This window comes from Eptatretus burgeri, chromosome 17 (assembly GCF_056783735.1).
Source record: "Eptatretus burgeri isolate ZD-2024b chromosome 17, Ebu_testis_v1, whole genome shotgun sequence".
NCBI classification, from domain to species: Eukaryota; Metazoa; Chordata; class Myxini; order Myxiniformes; family Myxinidae; genus Eptatretus; species Eptatretus burgeri.
This window is the reverse complement of record NC_140977.1, coordinates 37,654,111-37,672,678: the sequence shown is the minus strand read 5'-3', so window position 1 is coordinate 37,672,678 and position 18,568 is coordinate 37,654,111. Positions and strand designations below refer to the sequence as shown.

At 47.1% G+C, this 18,568-nt stretch overlaps 1 protein-coding gene across 2 annotated transcripts in view; it reads left to right on the top strand.

The window, feature by feature from the left end:
* KIF3B (kinesin family member 3B) overlaps positions 1–18,568 on the top strand; it is a 37,104-nt gene that overhangs the window by 2,337 nt on the left and 16,199 nt on the right. For both annotated transcript variants that reach the window (XR_015052893.1, XM_085862195.1), the window contains exons 3-6: positions 175–366; positions 13,043–13,144; positions 16,541–16,663; positions 16,789–16,907. Coding sequence is in view for 1 of the 2 variants with exons in the window: in XM_085862195.1 (XP_085718321.1) it covers positions 175–366; positions 13,043–13,144; positions 16,541–16,663; positions 16,789–16,907 (536 nt within the window). In the remaining variant the exon portion in view is untranslated. The remainder of the gene's footprint in view (positions 1–174; positions 367–13,042; positions 13,145–16,540; positions 16,664–16,788; positions 16,908–18,568) is intronic.

The following is an 18,568-nucleotide window of genomic DNA, read 5'->3' as shown; positions in this document are numbered from 1 at the left end:
GAGGTGGGCACTAGTTGACCATATGCTGTCTGAGGATGAGTTGTCTACCACTGGTTTAAAAGCTGTAATATTTTACTACAATTTCTGCTTGTACATCGTCTATCAGCCTTTTCACCAATTTTCATACCTATTGTCATTTACACTGCATTTTGCCATGTAATGCACCTCCTTCAGGGTGATGAGAAAGACGAAGAAGATTTGCTGTGTGAGAAGAGAGAGCAGCTGGAACGTGAAAAGGCAGCCATCATGAATGACCATAGCCTGTTGGCGAGCGAACGAGAACGCCTTGTTGCTGATAAGCAGCGCATGATGGATGACCTGCGGCACCAACAGAGTGCGCGTGACGGTCTCGCCTCAAAGATCAAGGTATAAGTGGGCATGTTGGGATCCACATTATATTTGGGATCTAACACCTGTTCTCTTTTAGTGCTTGGGGTCTTGTTCTTTTGTAAGACTTCAAAGTGGTTGGTCTTGGGTGGCTTAGGTCTAGTGGTGTTTCTGGAAAATATATTCAGCAGTGGTAACATTAATGCTTTATCCCATGGTTGAAATAACTGTTTCGTCATTGCCAAATAGGCCAACAAAACAGTTCAATGAACCTTATGGACTTTCATCACGTGGGGACTTCAAAGTATCAGTGAGAATGTGGAATTTTGGATCGTGGAGATCTGAATGATCAGGTCAGGTCAGATATGGCAGCATGAGCCAGAGGAGCGTGTCGCTGCATCCACTTTCCGCCGGTACTCCAGGGGCCTCCGTCTGGCCATCCCCCAGGCAGATGTCTGGCCCATCCCCATTTCCTTGAGATGCTGATCAACCTGCTGCAACTACGAGGCACATGGTCGGCCCACTGGCCTCTTCCACACACGAGGCTCCCTTGCTTAGAGAATCTAGTGGGCAGGATCAGCATCAGGAAAACGAGCAACATATCCATACAGCCGCAGCTGATGCTCACGGACCATGCAGGAAACATCTCATTTCAGTCTCTCATCAACCGCTCGTTGGACACAAGGTCAGACCAGCGATAGCCAAGGCTTCTCCGAAGAGACCTGGTACCAAAGGAATTAAGTCTCCATCTCAGATCCCTGGTCATTGTCCAAGTCTCACACCCATAGAGCAAGACTGGGAGCACCAAGGACCTGAAGACTCTGACTTTGGTCCTCCCTCGCAGGTACCAGCACCGCTACACCCCATGATCCAGTGAATCCACGACTCCCCAAGCCCGACCCAGACGTCCATGAATGATCCATGGGTATTATATCAAGCATGTTTGTCGATGTGATGTTTATGAGAAAGAATGGCAATGCTGTAAGTCAGTCCTCAGTTAATATCGTCCTCATTAACATAGTTTCGTTATTAAGTCGCTGATATATCAGAGAACATACTCGATAAAAGTCGTCCACCATTCCATTATAAAGTCGTTTTCCCTCCAATTTAGACCAAACTAATGGTTTCTGTCGTTGTCATGAAGCTACAGTGTAAATTATACCATACATGCTGGTGTTTGCATATAATAGTCGGGTCAAAATACCACCAAACCCACAACAAATTGCAACAAAAGGTTTTTCAGTGGTTTTCATTCCTACTGGATATACTGATCAACAGAAAAAAGTCTACCAAAATCATGTCAGGTATGGTATGGGAGCATGTGCCAGAACAGCGCGTCGCTGCGTCCACTTACTCCAGGGATACTCCGTCTGGCCTTCGCCCAGGCAGATGCCAGGCCCATCCCCATCTCCTTGAGATGCTGCTCAACCTGCTGCAACCACGAGGCACGTGGTCGGCCCATTGGCCTCCTCCACTCACGAGAATCCCTCGCTGAGAGAATCTGGTGAGCAGGATCAGCGTCAGGAAAATGAGCCACATGTCCATACAGCCGCAACTGATGCTCACGGACCATGCAGGTAACAAATCTCATCCGAGTCTCTCTCAGCAACCGCTCGTTGGACACAAAATCTGACCAGCGATAGCCAAGGATTCTCCGAAGAGACCTGGTACCAAAGGAATTAAGTCTCCGTCTCAGATCCTTGGTCAGAGTCCAAGTCTCGCATCCATAGAGCAAGACTGGAAGCACCAAGGACCTGAAGACTCGGACTTTCGTCCTCCCGCACAGGTACCGGCAGCGCCACACTCCATGATCCAGTGAATCCATGACTCCCCAGGCCCGACCCAGACGTCTATTGACCTCTGACTCACAGCCAGCAGAGACATGAATATCACTGCCAAGGTAAGTGAATCTCTCCACGACCTCAACATCCTCACCACAAACAGGCACAGACAGGACAGCAGCATCCAAGATGTCATTGAAAGCCTGGATCTTAGTTTTGACCCAAGAAACCCGTAATCCCAGCGGCTCCGACTGCTCATTCAGCACCTCGAGGAACCCCCAAAAGGATATCGAAAGTCTCCGCAAAGATGACTGCATCATCTGCGAAATCAAGGTCCGAGATCTTGACATTCCCAAACGATGCACCGCAGCTTGATCTTTCCGACATCCTCCCTAAAATCCAGTGCATACAAGTGCTGAAAAGTGTGGGGGCAAGTACACACCCCTGACGAACTCCAGTAACAACTGGAAATAAGTCGGAGATGGTACCACCACACGTCACAGCACTCTCAGTACCAGAGTAGAGTTCAGACATCAGATCGATCAGTTTTGGTGGCACCCCACGAAGACCAAGAATCTTCCTGAGGGCGTCCCGATTCACTGAATCGACCGCTTTACAGAGATCAACATAGGCTGCAAGCAGCCCCTGCCGAAACTCTCGTCTGCTTTTGGTGAGGACACGAAGTGCAAGGATACGGTCAATCGTTGACCTCTTTGGTGTAAAGCCTGACTGCTCTGGACGCTGGTGCTCAACCAGATGGTGGCGAACCCTATCAAGAATTATCCGAGCAAAGACCTTGCCCGGCACTGAGAGCAGCGTCACCCCTCGGTTGTTGTTGCAGTCTTGGCGATCACCCTTCCCTTTCCAGAGAGGGACAACAAGGCCCCTCTTCTAATCAGTTGGGATGATGCCTGTGCTCCAGGCAGAGCACAAAACTGCATGCAACGACACGAGTGCAGCATTTCCACCAGCCTTGAGAAGTTCAGAATGGATGCCACAGATCCCTGGAGCTTTAGCCTGTTTCAACCGGTTCACCGCAGCCGTGTTTCCACAAGCGAAGGTGGACCACAATTGATTGGAGGGTCAGCAACAGGGATTGTAACACCATTGACGTCCAACTCGACAGCTGGTGGATCAGCCTGGTATAACTGCTCAAAGTAACCGGCCCAGCGGGCCTTCACTTCAGACTCCTCTGTTAAGAGCCTACCACTCTCTGCTCCGAGGGATGGGCTTGGATGAACGCAATGCGCGAATTCCCCTGAAAGCGGGACGAGAATCACCTGTCCACAGGTGATGCTCTACCCCCTCACAGATTCCTCGCACATAGGCCTCCTTGTCCACCCTTGGTGCACGTACAGTTTTACGCTTCAGCTCCCTGAACAGTTCAGCTCTGCCATTCAGCCTGGCCCTGTGACTCTGGTCAATGGTATCCAGTGTCCCTTGAGAGACAAAATTCTTCTTTGCCCTGCGGTGAGTTCCAAGACATCCACCGGCAACATCAAGGATGGTGGTCTTGAAGGTAATCCATAACTCTTCAGGACCCCCCCCCAAAGCACCCAGACACCCAAAATGTCCACTCAGCCTGTTCGCAAACTCCTCAGCTACTCTCTCATCCTTGAGCTTGCCAACATCCAGCCGAGGCTGGGATGGTACCATTCTCCAGGATTTGAGGTGCAGCTTTAGAGTTGCTACAACAAGCCGGTGGTCAGTATTGAAGAACTGAGCACTCTGGTAGACCCTGCAGTTCTGGATCATCCTCCAGCGACCGTCAACGAGGACATGGTCAATCCCCTTTGCCACACCGCCAGTGTTGGAATACCAAGTCCAGCGATGAGCTTGTGGGCGCTGAAACCATGAACCAGCCACCCTAAGTCCATGACTTCTTGCAAAGTCAAGGGACTTACTGCTATTCTGGTTCATAGTTCCTGACCCATGGGAACCAACACACGTCTCATAACCATCCCGATCAGTTCCAGTCGATGCATTGAAATCCCCCAAGACTAGAAGTGTATCTCGTCTGGGGCACTGATCAACCATAGACTCAAGCGTGGCGTAGAATGTGTCCTTCACGGTGAGGTCACTCGCCTCAGTCGTAGCATAGACGGAGACCAGGGAAATGACACCTAAGGAGTGACGAATCCTTAGTCTCATAATACGCTCGTTGACCGGTGTTACCTCAATTATCATTGGGGTCAGCTTATTGGACACAGCTACAGCAACTCCTTGAGTATGGTAACCATCAGAGCGACCAGACCAATAGTAGGTGTAACCACCCACCATTATCTCGCCACAATCCGGTCTCCGAACCTCAGAGAGTGCTGCAATACCGATGTCCAAACGCTTGAGCTCAGATGATAACAGAGACAGGTGATCATCCTCTCTTAGGGATAGGACATTCAAGGCATCCACCCGAAGGGACCGCCTCAGGTTAACCCAAGGAGACCGCAGTCTGGTGGACGACACCTCAGCACCACTCTGACACACTCTCCCGCAATCTAACCCAGGGAGGTTACCCCATGGTTTCCCTACTTTCATCAAAGATTGGGGGTCCCGAAGGCTTTTCCCCAATCCCGTCATCCGGTGAGCTGCCCTGCGAAGGGAAGCTGCACAGGAGGTACTCCCACGGAGTGGGTGTTCAGATTTTTTTGCGTTTGTGTGTTTTGTGGAATGAAGGGTTTTACAGTGGCCGGAGTGCAAAATCCTGCCACCAACCTCCTAATAAAAAAGTAACCCAACTGCAGGAGGACGTCCGCAGACACAGTTGGGCACTAGAAGATACGGATGCCCGTTGACTCACAAGGAGCTCCTCTGCCCTTTGACAGGTTTTGTTTTTAATTCTGCTGGGTGTCCATATCCAAACACCCTCCTCACCAGAAAACCTGGTGGGGGAGACGGTTTAGTCGCCGACAACCCGACCATGGAACAGGTTAGTACAGGTTAACATGGTACCTGTAGCAGGTCACAGATCTGACCTAACCTGACCTACCAAAATCTGACATCCAGAAATGGGTTAAAACAGTCATTTTCAAGATGGCCACCACCGGGCTTTGAATAACTAAAACAGCTATAACTTCTTCAATAATTGTGATAAAAACATAATTGTTGGTTCTGGTCCATGGTTTTAATGGATCAGAAATCCACTGGTGTCAATGATATTTAGATCTGGTCAGTATTTAACATGAAATCCAAGATGGTGGCAAAATACAAGAGTGCAAAAATCAATAAATTTTCCATCTGAACCAAAATAACTGAACACCTGGTGCCACTGAAACATTTATTTGTGAACATTACATAATGGCAGTTTAGGTTTCAATTTCAGTCCTCATCACTGTCCTCTAGTTCCTCAGAGGCTTGATTTGGTGGATTGTCACAAAACGTCACTTGGCATGATCCACATGCAGACGTACACGGAAGCCCATTCTTTCTGCAGCTGCAACTGGGTGTGTCACAAGCTGTGGTGCAGTTGCAGTGTATCATCTTCAGAACAGTGTCTGGTGCAGCATTCATGGCAGTTATGATAGGTACAAATCGATTGTCTTCAAGTCCCCAGCCCCAGTCCAGAGGATCGAGGTCACCCTCTATCCCCATCCCAACCATGACCTGGTAGTACACTCGGAGACAATGAAACTTGGTGGCAGATTCTGTTGGGGGAAGACGTTCAGGTGTAATGAAAGACTTAGCAGCAGCGACCTTCTTTGTGAATATCTTGTAACGTATGGCTGCCAGAGAACTTGTGCTCTCCCCACCAAATATAACGGCCATCGCTTGGCTGCCAAGTTTCTTTATTTCAGCGTGGCTGACGCCTCTCGAAGTGAATGTATCTGCACACAACTAGAGGCTTTGATCATCTTCCATGAGTTTCTGAAAGGCTGATTTTTTTTTTTCCCCAATGACATACACACGAGATGTTGAATCACATCCTGTGAAGGCATGCAGGAATAATAGTTGAGTGCACAACTTATTCCCAAGAAGATGCTTCATCCGATTGATGTCATATACTTTCAGATTGCTTCTTGACTAGTTGTCTGATCTGAAATATAGTGGTTTTCCATCTGGTATACAGTAATGGAGCAAAAGCATCAACAAATCTGTGTCCTCTCCGATTAGTGTGGTGGAATGCAGAATTGTGCTGTTTATGGCTGTCTTGGCAATGTCCACATCAGCGTCCCCTTCTGCCTGAATAACTGTGCAGCCCACTTTCTTCAGCTGATCACCTATTAAGGTGATCAGCTGTTGCTTGTTACTGCCGACAGATAGGAATTCATCTCTCTTTCCGTCAAATTCAGTTTCTCCTGTGAAGTTCACAGTTGGATAGCTGTTTGCTTGTCCCCGTCTCTGCTGAGTGTTATCCTTTATCGAAGGGCCTGCACCATAGCCATCAAAGACAACAGTTGCTGTCCCGTAGTGTTTTGTTGTGAAGTCCGCATATGCTCTGGCTATTTTTCCATATGTATCTCCCTTCTTCCACTTGAGCTTGTGCAGCAAGGATCCACTATCAAGAACTTACCTTTCAGTCTTAAGGTGTGGTGTCAGGTACTCCTTCACATGCCTTGGTACAGTGGTCATTGACGGCTTGAGCGAGTTGAGGTTTGTCGGCCTTCCTCAAGATCTTGTTGTCCTCAAAGAGGGATGGAGGGTATGGACTGAGCTCAAAACTCATCACGTCTTCAAGTGACAAATCACCTATCTGGGATACCACCAGGAATCGCTGGAATAGCACACTGGAGTCGATGGTTCTGCGAGGAGCAACCTGGAGAGCATTAGAATTTCCCAGGGTCTTTGCTTTCTCTGTCCTCTTGATGGAGAAGGAAAACACAGGTTGTCCAATCATTCTCTCGATGATTTTGTTCCCAGCAGCTTCATATTCATGCACGTTGATGTCTTCGCTTGCCACGGTACCATTTATGATATTTCTCAATGTAGGATCAGAGGAGAAAGGTGAAAAATGCATTCAGCTTTGTGCTTATCTTCGAAAGGTCGAATGCATATCTTTCAATTATGGCACCAGTTGCTTCTTTATGCTGTTATAAAGGGAAGGGATAGGATAGGATAGGGATAGGCTATCCGAAGAAAGGGATAGGCTACTCAATCAGAGCCAGGGACATTCCCCTGACATGTAATACATCACATATAATTACTGGTAAGAGAAGACTGAAAACCATTTTGTTAGAATAAGATAAATGTTGGGTGATTGCCTAACAGAGGTTTGATTATATAGAGACAATTTATTGATTTTACGCCCTTCATTTTTTGCCGCCATCTTGGATTTCAGGTTAAATACTGATCAGATCTAAATTTTATTGACACCAGTGGATTGCTGATCCATTAAAACCATGGATCAGAACCAACAATTATGTTTTTATCACAATTATTGAAGAAGTTATAGCTGTTTTAGTTATTTCAAAGCCCGGTGACGGCCATCTTGAAAATGACTGTTTTAACCCATTTCCGGATGTCAGATTTTGGTAGACTTTTTTTCTATTGATCAGTATATCCAGTAGGAAGGAAAACCACTGAGAAGCAATTTGTTGTGGGTTTGGTGGTTTGTCATAAATTGACCCGACTATAAGCCTTATATACATCGAGCTGTGCATCGATAACATCGGTGGTTCCTGGGCTGAAGTTACTCAGGTGTACATGAATGGTGTGTGGAGGAAGTTGTGGCCTGAATGTGTCAATGACTTGAAAGGATTTAAAGATGTCCCCACTGTGAAGAAAGTTATCCTCAGCTTGGCCAATTAAGTGAGTTTTGATGAGGTGGAAGAAGTTGACGTTGCACAACTCTGCAATCACACAGAGAAGAGCTCACCAATTAAGGTCTGAAGCAGCTCGAGATAATGCGAAAAAAGAAAATAGAGATCATGATATTGTTATGGATCAGAGGTTCGAGGCTCGCCACGAGGGGAAGCACTCTGGTCCCTCCCGGACGCCGGGTCCTGAGGCCAAAGGGTACAGATAACTCTGTGCGTTGGCAGGTTTCTAAGCAACCACGAGCGCCGATTGGTACTGCCAATCCGGCAGGGTTACACTACCTCGCGTGATACCTTACGTGTGGACAGCCACACCAAGGGGGGTCTTGTGCTTTCAATGCATATACCAGTTCACTTACCAGATCAGGCGCAGCCGAGCAGAGCTGCGAGTACGCACTGGCTAATCAAGAACAAATCACGTGGGGGCAGAACTTCCGGGTAAACTACGTGCGGACTGTGCTGGACCAATGGGGGAAAGACACGGTGAACTTGATACATTTATACAGCAAGTTTATTTACACAAATGAGGTAAAAAGAAATGCAAATATTTACAAAAGGACATAGGGCAGAACTTGCACCGAATACTACACTTCTGCAATCTTGTCTTGCAATGAAGCAAAGAATGCTTGAGTAGAATAGACTTGATATGAGTGAAGATAAATCTGTTAGTGTAATTAAGAGAAAATGTGAATATTGAGTGAATAAAAGATTGAGGAATGTGCTAAAATTAACTAGCTTCATTGAGCTATATGATTTAATGCATTCACTACTCGACCTCGCACCCTGTTCCCCAGAGGGACTCCCTTTCCATAGTGTCTGTCAGATCTGTGTATATTTTCGGAGGTTTCGCGAGGTGCTCTACAGGGAATCAAAGCAAATCTGGTGAAAAACGGACGTTTTAAAATACAGTCATAACATTTGGGTGGACTGCGAACCGATGTACCACGTGACATGTGTACAGCCAATCAGGCAACGTAGCAGATTATCTGCAATGTTTATGTCACGGGCGATTAAACTTTGCGATGTCTCCAGGGTTGTTCTACGTCAAACAGCAACTCTTGTGGATAAAGTCATTATTTGAACGAATTCATTAAATTTCTTTAACTGCTGCATGCATGGTGAAGACCAGCTTTAAAGTTAAAAGGATCCTATATGGTATGCAGCCACTGTCTGACAAGCCGTTCCTTGTCAACCATTTCATTGGAGTGCTTGCTTGAGTGCTTAAGCCACTTACCAGAGTGCCCTATAGTGAAAAGTGGTGCAGTTCATGTTCCGATCAGGATTTACAACCGGCAGTTGCTACAAGGTCGAGGTACCTGATTTACAAAGGTTATATGGTTTCTCTTTGTGAGTTACCAAGCAAAATATATTTGATAACACCCGATTTCCGAGCCATTTTCCGTATTAACGTATTTTTAGATCCTCGATGGAGGATCTCTAAGTCATACTCACGTTGTTGTTCTTGTGGACTTTTTTTTGTTTCACAGCCTACAGTTTTCATCGAAACTTCCTGAAACTTGGCGTATATATGTAAAAATACCCTGCGCAGACAGTAACCATCTCCGATTTTGAAAATTCCTCCGAGAAAAAAAAGTTATGACGTCACAATATCTCCGCTAATGGAAATCGCCTAAAATTATCTCCGAAACTAGGTAAGCTTTTTGTATTCTGTTTGCGGGAATCGAGCAGGGCATTCGTGGAGATGAATTACCGCACATATGATGCGTCACTATGACATCATATCAATTTTTATGACGTCATTCCTATTTTTTGACTTTTGTTTCACAACCCAGAGTTTTCATCGGATCTTCGTGAAACTTGCCATGTATATGCAGAAAGCCCACGCGCAGGCAGTAACCATCTCCGATTTTGGAAATTCTTCCTAGAAAAAAAGTTGACGTCATATCGCTGCGAATGGAAATCGCCTATACCATTATCTCCGAAACTCGGCAAGCTGTTTGAATTTTGTTTGCGGGAATCAAGCCGGGCATTAGCACAGATAAATAATTTATCGCAAACCTGATGCATCACAATGACGTCATATTCGTTTTTATGACGTCATCATTAAGAGGACGAGGATCTTAGCTCATTCGAGGTTGTTTAAATTACAGAGCCAAATTATTTTCCACCCATCATAAGACGATTGGCAGCTGTTTATAAAGATTGATAAGATTAATGTTTTTGCACATCTCCCTGAAACGTCTATAATGCAACGTTGTTTGAATTGCCGATATTTGCTAAGTACTATACAGAGCAGCACCCTCCCACACATCTCTCTCTCCTCTCTTCCTCTTCCTCTTCTCTCCGGACGGAGATTGGCTCTGGGCGCGTCCGGACGGAGTTTGGCTCCATACGCGTCCGGGCAGTATTTATGTCCGGACGTGTCTGGGCAGTGTTCGTCTTAGGGCGTTTTTTTTGTCTCTCAACCCTCTTCTCCCCCCCTCCCCCGCCCCCCCCCCACACATGTTGTATTCCCATCAACGAAGCAATGGGTGCTATTTGCTTGCAAATGAATAAATTTTATTTTCAAGATTGAGGCTTATAGAAAGGCAAGGTGATGGAAGGTATGACTAACAGTGGAGCAGCATTTTGAAACAATAAGCAAGGGAATGAATGAATGAATGAAGAGAGAGGCAGACAGACAGGCAGACAGACAGACAGTAAGAGAGTTGTGTTTAGATAGGGTATTTGGGGTGAAAAAAAATGGAAGATTGTGAGTCGGAATGACATCAGATGGTAGTGCACCATGTGCTTGATGCCTCAAAGGGAAGAGTGGCATTGTACAGCCTCAGGAAGATGATTCCACATCCGAGAGAACATAGGAACAAGAGAGTTCAGGTGCGCAGTCAGCCTTGACCCTTGGGGAGTCTAACCAGGAAGAGGGGTTACTTCTAAAAAGTTGTACATCCTGGAGGGTTGGAGGGCCGAGCGAGCAGAGGGAGCTAGACCGGAGAGAGGGGGGTGGGGTGGGGGGAAGACTGAGGCCTCCAGACTTGCCTATGATCAGAGGTGTGTGTGTGTGTGTGTGTGTGTGTGTGTGTGTGTGTGTGTGTGTGTGTGTGTGTGTGTGTGTGTGTGTGTGTGTGTGTGTGTGTGTGTGTATGTGTGTCCTCCATAACTCCCAAACCATGAAACTGAGTAGGCTGAAACTTTGCATGCAGACTAAGGGAAATTAAAGGGAGTGCATGAGTAAAAATTTGGGTTTGGGTTAATTGAAACACCTCTTTTGAAGATAATTAATGGCCTTATTTAATTATATCCTTTATCAGGCACATCCGTGGCCACCTCACTCTCTATGGGGTCTTAAGGCATATACTAGGTTACCTCGCTGGGGTCTGAAGCCGCCATGTTTTTTTGGCGATATCGTGTGTGTGTGTGTGTGTGTGTGTGTGTGTGTGTGTGTGTGTGTGTGTGTGTGTGTGTGTGTGTGTGTGTGTGTGTGTGTGTGTGTGTGTGTGTGTGTGTGTGTGTTCATAAAGCACAACATTTTCTCTCTGCCAACTCACCTCCCCCACCCACCCACCCTCTCTCTCTCTTTCTCTTTCTCTCTGTCCCATCCTCGTGCCGCCACCTCCTAATGCAGTGCAGCCCCCTCCCACACATCTCTCTCTCTCTCTCTGTCTTTTTCTCTCTGTCTCCAGACGTGTCTAGGTAGTGATTATGTCAGGATGGTGTTTGGCTCTGGACCTGTCCAGGCTGTGTCTGTTTGTCTCCGGACATGTCCGGGCGGTGATTATCTTTGGAAGGTTTGGCTCCGAACTTGTCCAGTGGGTTTGTCTCCGGACGTGTCTGGGCGGTGTTTGTCTCTGCCTATGTTTGTCTCTGGGCGGTGCTTGTCTCTGGGCGGTGCTTGTCTCTGGGCGGTGCTTGTCTCTGGGCGGTGCTTGTCTCTGGGTGGTGCTTGTCTCTGGGCGGTGCTTGTCTCTGGGCGGTGCTTGTCTCTGGGCGGTGCTTGTCTCTGGGCGGTGCTTGTCTCCGGGCGGGCGGTGCTTGTCTCTGGGCGGTGCTTGTCTCCGGGCAGTGTTTGTTTCCGGACTGTGTTTATTTCGGGATATGTCCTGGCGGTGTTTGTCTCGAGGTGGTATTTATAGTATGACCAGTAGAAAATGGATTTCATACATCATTTTGTTTCCATCTTCATTGTTATTCCATGCAGAAGTATTTTGATGAGGCAGTGTGAATTGTAATCATCGCTCCACCGCATGTCTGCCTTCCCTTCATCACACCTCATGCTGCCTTCCCTCTCCCCACCCCTCCCCACTCTCCCTCCCTCCTCACTTCCACTCCCCTCTTCGCTCCCCCTCCCTCCTCTCTCTTTCTTTCCATCCTCTCCCCCCCCCCTTTTGTATCCCCACCAGTGAAGCGACAGGTGGTATTTGCTAGTATATAATATGAGGTTTTTGAAAATCCATCCATATTCTAGAACTTCTCATGCACGTGAAATATTCAAACCTTGCATGACAGTTGTTCCTCCACATCCTCTGACTGTGGCCATGTGGTGGTACGCCCCCCCCCCCCAATGACAGTTCCTTCACTTCCTCGCTGTTGTGAATAGGGATTATAGTTGACTCCTCTGTTGGTAGATTATGCTCTTATGCTGGTATTGATTAACCTTACAAACAAGCTTATAATGGATTGCAAGTCTTTGGGCTTTAGCACATCCTGGCATCATGGTTGCTTTCCGTCGCCAAAGGCAGCCGTGCACATGTGACTTGCAAAACAACCTGGGAAAGTGAAAATTTGTTTCTAGTAGAGGAGCTGTTGAACCAGAGAACAACCACACTCTGCAGGACAGTAAGTGGTGCAATCTGATGTCAAGGGATACCTAAGACAACCAGACCACTTGATACTCTCGGCTTTCAGCAGGAATTTGTCATTTGTTCAGGGTGCCGGCCATAACTCAACTCATCTACTCTTTCTGAATGCAATGTGGGATCTTTAACATCCACGATGTAATACTAGCTACCACCCGATTGGATACCTAGTTTAATTTCCATTTGTGGATGACACAAACCTTGATGGCTCGTCTTCAAAACACCAGGACGACAGCTGGGTCAAGATTTCGGCCCAACATTTTGTTTGTCAAGAACAACACAAAGCAACATTTGCACTCTGACCTTTTGAGGCTTAAAACTCTGATCCTTTAAAATTCATCATGACAGGCACTCGGTGTGGTGTTTCCAGGCAATGGAGAGCAAACTTCTGATGGGTGGAAAGAATATCTTGGATCGGACGAACGAGCAACAGAAGATGCTTCAGCAGAAGCGCCAGGAGATTGCAGAGCAGGTGCAATATTCCCATTTTTCTTTATTTTTTTTTTGCTCGATGTTTCAATCATAGACAAAACCCTCGTAATTGCTCTTATGTTGTACAGAACTGTACATGTTGATGTTTGATATTGGCAACAATCTGCGTCAGCATTTTGTGAGCAATCATTACAACAGCCATTAATCATGGCTTGTTTTGACGGAACGTCAAGTTCAGATATCACCGAGTAAGATTCAAGAATGATTAAAGTTGTCCAAATTATTTGAGGGATCCTTATCGGTGTAATCTACAATTTTTCTTTCTCTGTAACTACTGTAGTTCATGCACATGATACCTTGAAAATATTTTCGTACCCATCATGCTTGACAGATTCTCAGGCTCTCCAGCCTTGCAGTTTCCACTTTACGAATGCGAAGATCTGCATGCTTCGTGTGGTTTGTTTAACTGGTATGGCCACAGGTGTCAACGGTAGAATACGTGGGTGTCAATACCACAGTGCCTAATTTAATTATCTCTTTTACTCTCATGAACTTAGCGACTGACATGCATTTATGAAGTGAGTGAGACAACGTACTGTTGCAGCTGCGGGTATTCTGGAACGGCCGACATGTCCAGATTATTGAATAAGAATGCTCCAGGCAGTTTAACCAACACTTGCAGTTTAAATCCCTTTTTCTTTATTTAAAACACTCTAAGTGCGTGTATGCAAACCATGCCTTGTCTTCATACAACCACACCTTCTGCCAGACAGGGTAGCGCCACTCTCAGCCGCTTGCAGCTGCGATGACGTGACGCATGGATGGAGCATAAATATGCACGAGGAAATACATGGGCGGAGCATGAATATACGTTTTACATTCAAACTTTGTTACATCACATCGGGTCCATTCCGGTTATCCGGTTCAAGTCCTGCGGGTCATGTCAAAATCATCGCTACCACCAGCTGAGTTCACAGCCCTGAGTAAGTTACCGGGCCTGCTTGCCACATTACAATACTTGTTGGGACCACGGAATTAACTCGAGGAAGCGCCAATAGACACTCACGACCGATCTAATTTGGCCGAGCAACAGTTTATCACGAACATGGTCTAAGACCAGTTTGAACTCGCTTTTCGAACTTTACTACAACCAGTCTAAACCATCAAAAGAGGCAATCAGACCTGGCAGAATCCAACCTCAAGACCAGATATACTTTTTTACAAAGCAAATGTTCAGGGGAAGGATTACATGAAGCAAAAACAATAAGAATGAACCATCTTGGTCACGAATACAAATTGATCAATAATAAAACCCGTTAACCCTGACTGAACCATTTATTACAAGCCCTTGAAACAAACCAGCGAATGCAGATTCCTTAACTCCCCTCTCTTAGAGCCTGTCCAACCACACGACATATACAAAGGGAGTACAAAACAATGTTGAGAGGTCACTTTCAAACCCAGAGTCAAAGCCGTGCAGGAGTTCTTGGCCAGTCTGTTTGTAGGGAAATCACTCCGTGACCAAAGAGAGAAAAGTCATCGTGGCAGGTCTGCATGGTGTTTCTCAGTGGGTAGGCAGTTCCTCACCACTGTGTAGCAAGAGTTCCTGGACAAAGAGGAAGTGAAACTCAGCTTGGACCATTGGAAAAATAAAATCAAGACCTCTTCTCAGAGGCAACCTTCTGGCTTTGTAGGTGGGCTGCTTCTTGCGTTGCAGCTCTGCACACTGAAGAGTTGAAAGCCCCGCACACCCGGGAGTTGAAAGCCCCGCACACCCGGGAGTTGAAAGCCCCGCACACCTGGGAGTTGAAAGCCCCGCACACCCGGGAGTTGAAAGCCCCGCACACCCGGGAGTTGAAAGCCCCGCACACCCGGGAGTTGAAAGCCCCGCACACCCGGGAGTTGAAAGCCCCGCACACCCGGGAGTTGAAAGCCCCGCACACCCGGGAGTAGAAAGCCCCGCACACTCGGGAGTAGAAAGCCCCGCACACTCGGGAGTAGAAAGCCCCGCACACTCGGGAGTAGAAAGCCCCGCACACTCGGGAGGAGAAAGCCCCGCACACTCGGGAGGAGAAAGCCCCGCACACTCGGGAGGAGAAAGCCCCGCACACTCGGGAGGAGAAAGCCCCGCACACTCGGGAGGAGAAAGCCCCGCACACTCGGGAGGAGAAAGCCCCGCACACCCGGGAGGAGAAAGCCCCGCACACCCGGGAGGAGAAAGCCCCGCACTCCCGGGAGGAGAAAGCCCCGCACACCCGGGAGTTGAAAGCTTTTCTCACGTGCATCAAAAGCCAAGAACCATAAGATTATACCATGCACTCACTGTGGTGATGTTAATTGCTTTTTTGACAATGCAGCTTCGCTTTAACAGTGCAGTTTTGAGTGCGCACATGCGTACGCGTCCACACACACACACACACACACACACACACACACACACACACACACACACACACACACACACACACACACACACACGCACTACAGATCCCTCATTGAAAGTTGGGACGGTCCATAATGATAGGCAAGTCTGCAAAATGCAATGCAGCTTTATAGATTGACTGAGGTTGGTGGTATGGCCTCGAGGTATACACACTCGACTCTGAGCTGTCTAGCCTATGGTCCTAATCCTGACCCAACTATAACCTGTCATACTGGTGCTTCACAGTCATAATGGGGCATCACTGTGTGCTGTCCTGATTGATGTTAAACTATGCGTCCCATCTGCTAGCACTAGTTGGTGGGCGTTAAAGATCCCATGGTATCCTTTGCGATGAGAAGGCAATTTATCACCAGCACAGTGAATAAACTAGAACGGTACTTGGTAGAGCACATACCTCTGCCAGGCTGAACAGTTTACGTGTTGTATCCCACTGATAGCTGGTTCTGTATCCGGACCTCAACAAAAATCTAACCGGCTTGGTCTTGTCACCTTACCAACTCATCCACCTCGTTTTGTCATAACCCATCCACAACTTTTGAAATATCATGTTGTATAACCTTTTGCCCCCATTTCGCCATAGTGAAGAATCACTTAAAAAAAATTAAATCATCCTCGTACCCAGATCTAGATCCTCAACAAAATCTCATCTATTCGTCCTCTTCACACACCCAACCTGTCCACCAAGTTTCCTCCGAATCGTCCATAACTTTTTGAGATATCCTGCTCACAGACAGACCAACAAACAAACAGACTGGGTTGAAAACCTCTGTGGTAAAGGTTATTACAAATACTTCTCCAACCTACAGGGGACACTGCATCAGCAGCACAGCCCCCCCCCCCCCGTTGATATCAGTCGTTGATCAATGCTGTTGGTTGCACAGTTCCTTCTTCCGAGGTTGAAGTTTGGTGCTGGAAAGCACGTTTGCTCAATGGCCTGCCTAAGAAATGAAGTACGAAGGTAACAGACATGCTACATGGTGAACTTGTGTGCAGAAACGGCGCGAACGAGAAATGAAGCAGCAAATGGAGTTGCGGGATGAGGAGACTATAGAACTTCGGGACACGTTCTCCTCCTTACGGCAAGAAGTTGATGTCAAGACAAAGAAACTAAAAAAGGTTTGGAAACTTGCATTGAACACATATTTTGCATTTCGCCCTTGGTTTAGTTCAGTGTGCTGAAGTGAACGAGGATTATTGTATTGTTGTTGTGCCGACTCTTAGCTTGTCTCATCTTTTGACAGCTATTTGCCAAGCTGCAGGCAGTGAAGTCCGAGACGCAGGATCTCCAGGAAGAGCATAGCCGAGAGCGTCAAGATCTGGAGCAGACTCAGGATGAGCTAACGAGAGACCTCAAACTGAAGTATGCTGACTTTTTGTGAAGGCACAACACTCTACAATTGCACATCCCATGTTACTGGGGCAAAGATTCATAGAGAACAAAGAGGAAGAGGTGGAAAAATTGTGAATAAACGAATCGAGGCTTGTAAGAATGGGAACAAGGTGAGAGGAAGTTTTGTTGGACCCCGCTATTTGTGGGAGATACGTTCCTGGAAAATGGCGCAAATGTGGAGGTCCGCGAATGTCGGGGCATTGTTTAAAAAAAAAAATTTAACTTTTTTTTTTACATGGTCGAGGCTCATGGAAGAGTGATTACACATAACATAACAAGAGGAACAGCAGGAGAAAGGGGAAAAGACAACAACAGAGTGTTTGAAGAAAGTAATCAGAGACGGACAAACAAAGGATGCAGCTAACGATGAATGCAAAGGGTGGACAATATGGATACATAATCAAATTTGTGTTTGACCAGTTTGTGATTTTTTTTTTTAAGGTCTGAGGAGCAGGAAGAGGCTGCTGCTTGTCTGTCAGAAGGATGAAAAATGTCACGGCAAAGAGATAGAGGATTTTCCAGAGAGTCAGTGAGATCATTGATGAAGATTAGGAATAATATGGGGCTTAGAACACTGCCTTGGGGTACTCCAGTCTTGACAGGGAGAGGAGATGAGAGAATTTCGCTGAGAGCTACATGTCTACGAGAGTGGAAGAAGTCAGTAATCCAAGAGTGGAGTTTGCCTTCGATTCCACAGGAGGATGCCAGACTATGAAAAGCTTGAGATATGGCCCTGATCTCATGTGATACTGAGGGCCTCCACCATTGTTGGGAGTGTAGAAGCAGCATGTCCAAGGTAGAGTCAGGTCAGGTCAGGTATGGGAGCATGTGACAGAACAGCGCGTCGCTGCATCCACTTTCCGCCAGTACTCCAGGGGCCTCTGTCTGGCCTTCCCCCAGGCAGATGCCAGGCCCATCCCCATCTCCTTGATGTTGGTCAACTTGCTGCAACCACGAGGCACGTGGTCGGCCCGTTGGCCTCCTCCACTCACGAGACTCCCTCGCTGAGAGAATCTGGTGAGCAGGATCAGCGTCAGGAAAACGAGCCACATGTCCATACAGCCGCAACTGACGCTCACGGACTATGCAGGTAACAAATCTCATCCGAGTCTCTCTCAGCAACCGCTCGTTGGACACAATCTGACCAGCGATAGCCAAGGATTCTCCGAAGAGACCTGGTACCAAAGGAATTAAGTCTCCATCTCAGATCCTTGGTCAGAGTCCAAGTCTCGCGTCCATAGAGCAAGACTGGAAGCACCAAGGACCTGAAGACTCGGACTTTCGTCCTCCCGCACAGGTACCGGCAGCGCCACACCCCATGATTCAGTGAATCCATGACTCCCCAGGCCCGACCCAGACGTCTATTGACCTCTGACTCACGGCCAGCAGAGACATGAATATCACTGCCAAGGTAAGTGAATCTCACCACAAACGGACCCAGACAGTACAGCAGTATCCAACATCCCAAGGTAGAGTGGCCAGGTCTGAATCCGAATTGATGATCTGAGATGAGGCTGTTGGAAAAAAAGGTATGATTTTATGTCAACTGTGATGATGGATTCCATGACCTTGCTGTTGATTGGAAGTACAGTAAGCTAATTGGGCTGTAGTTAAGGGGATCCATTTTTGCA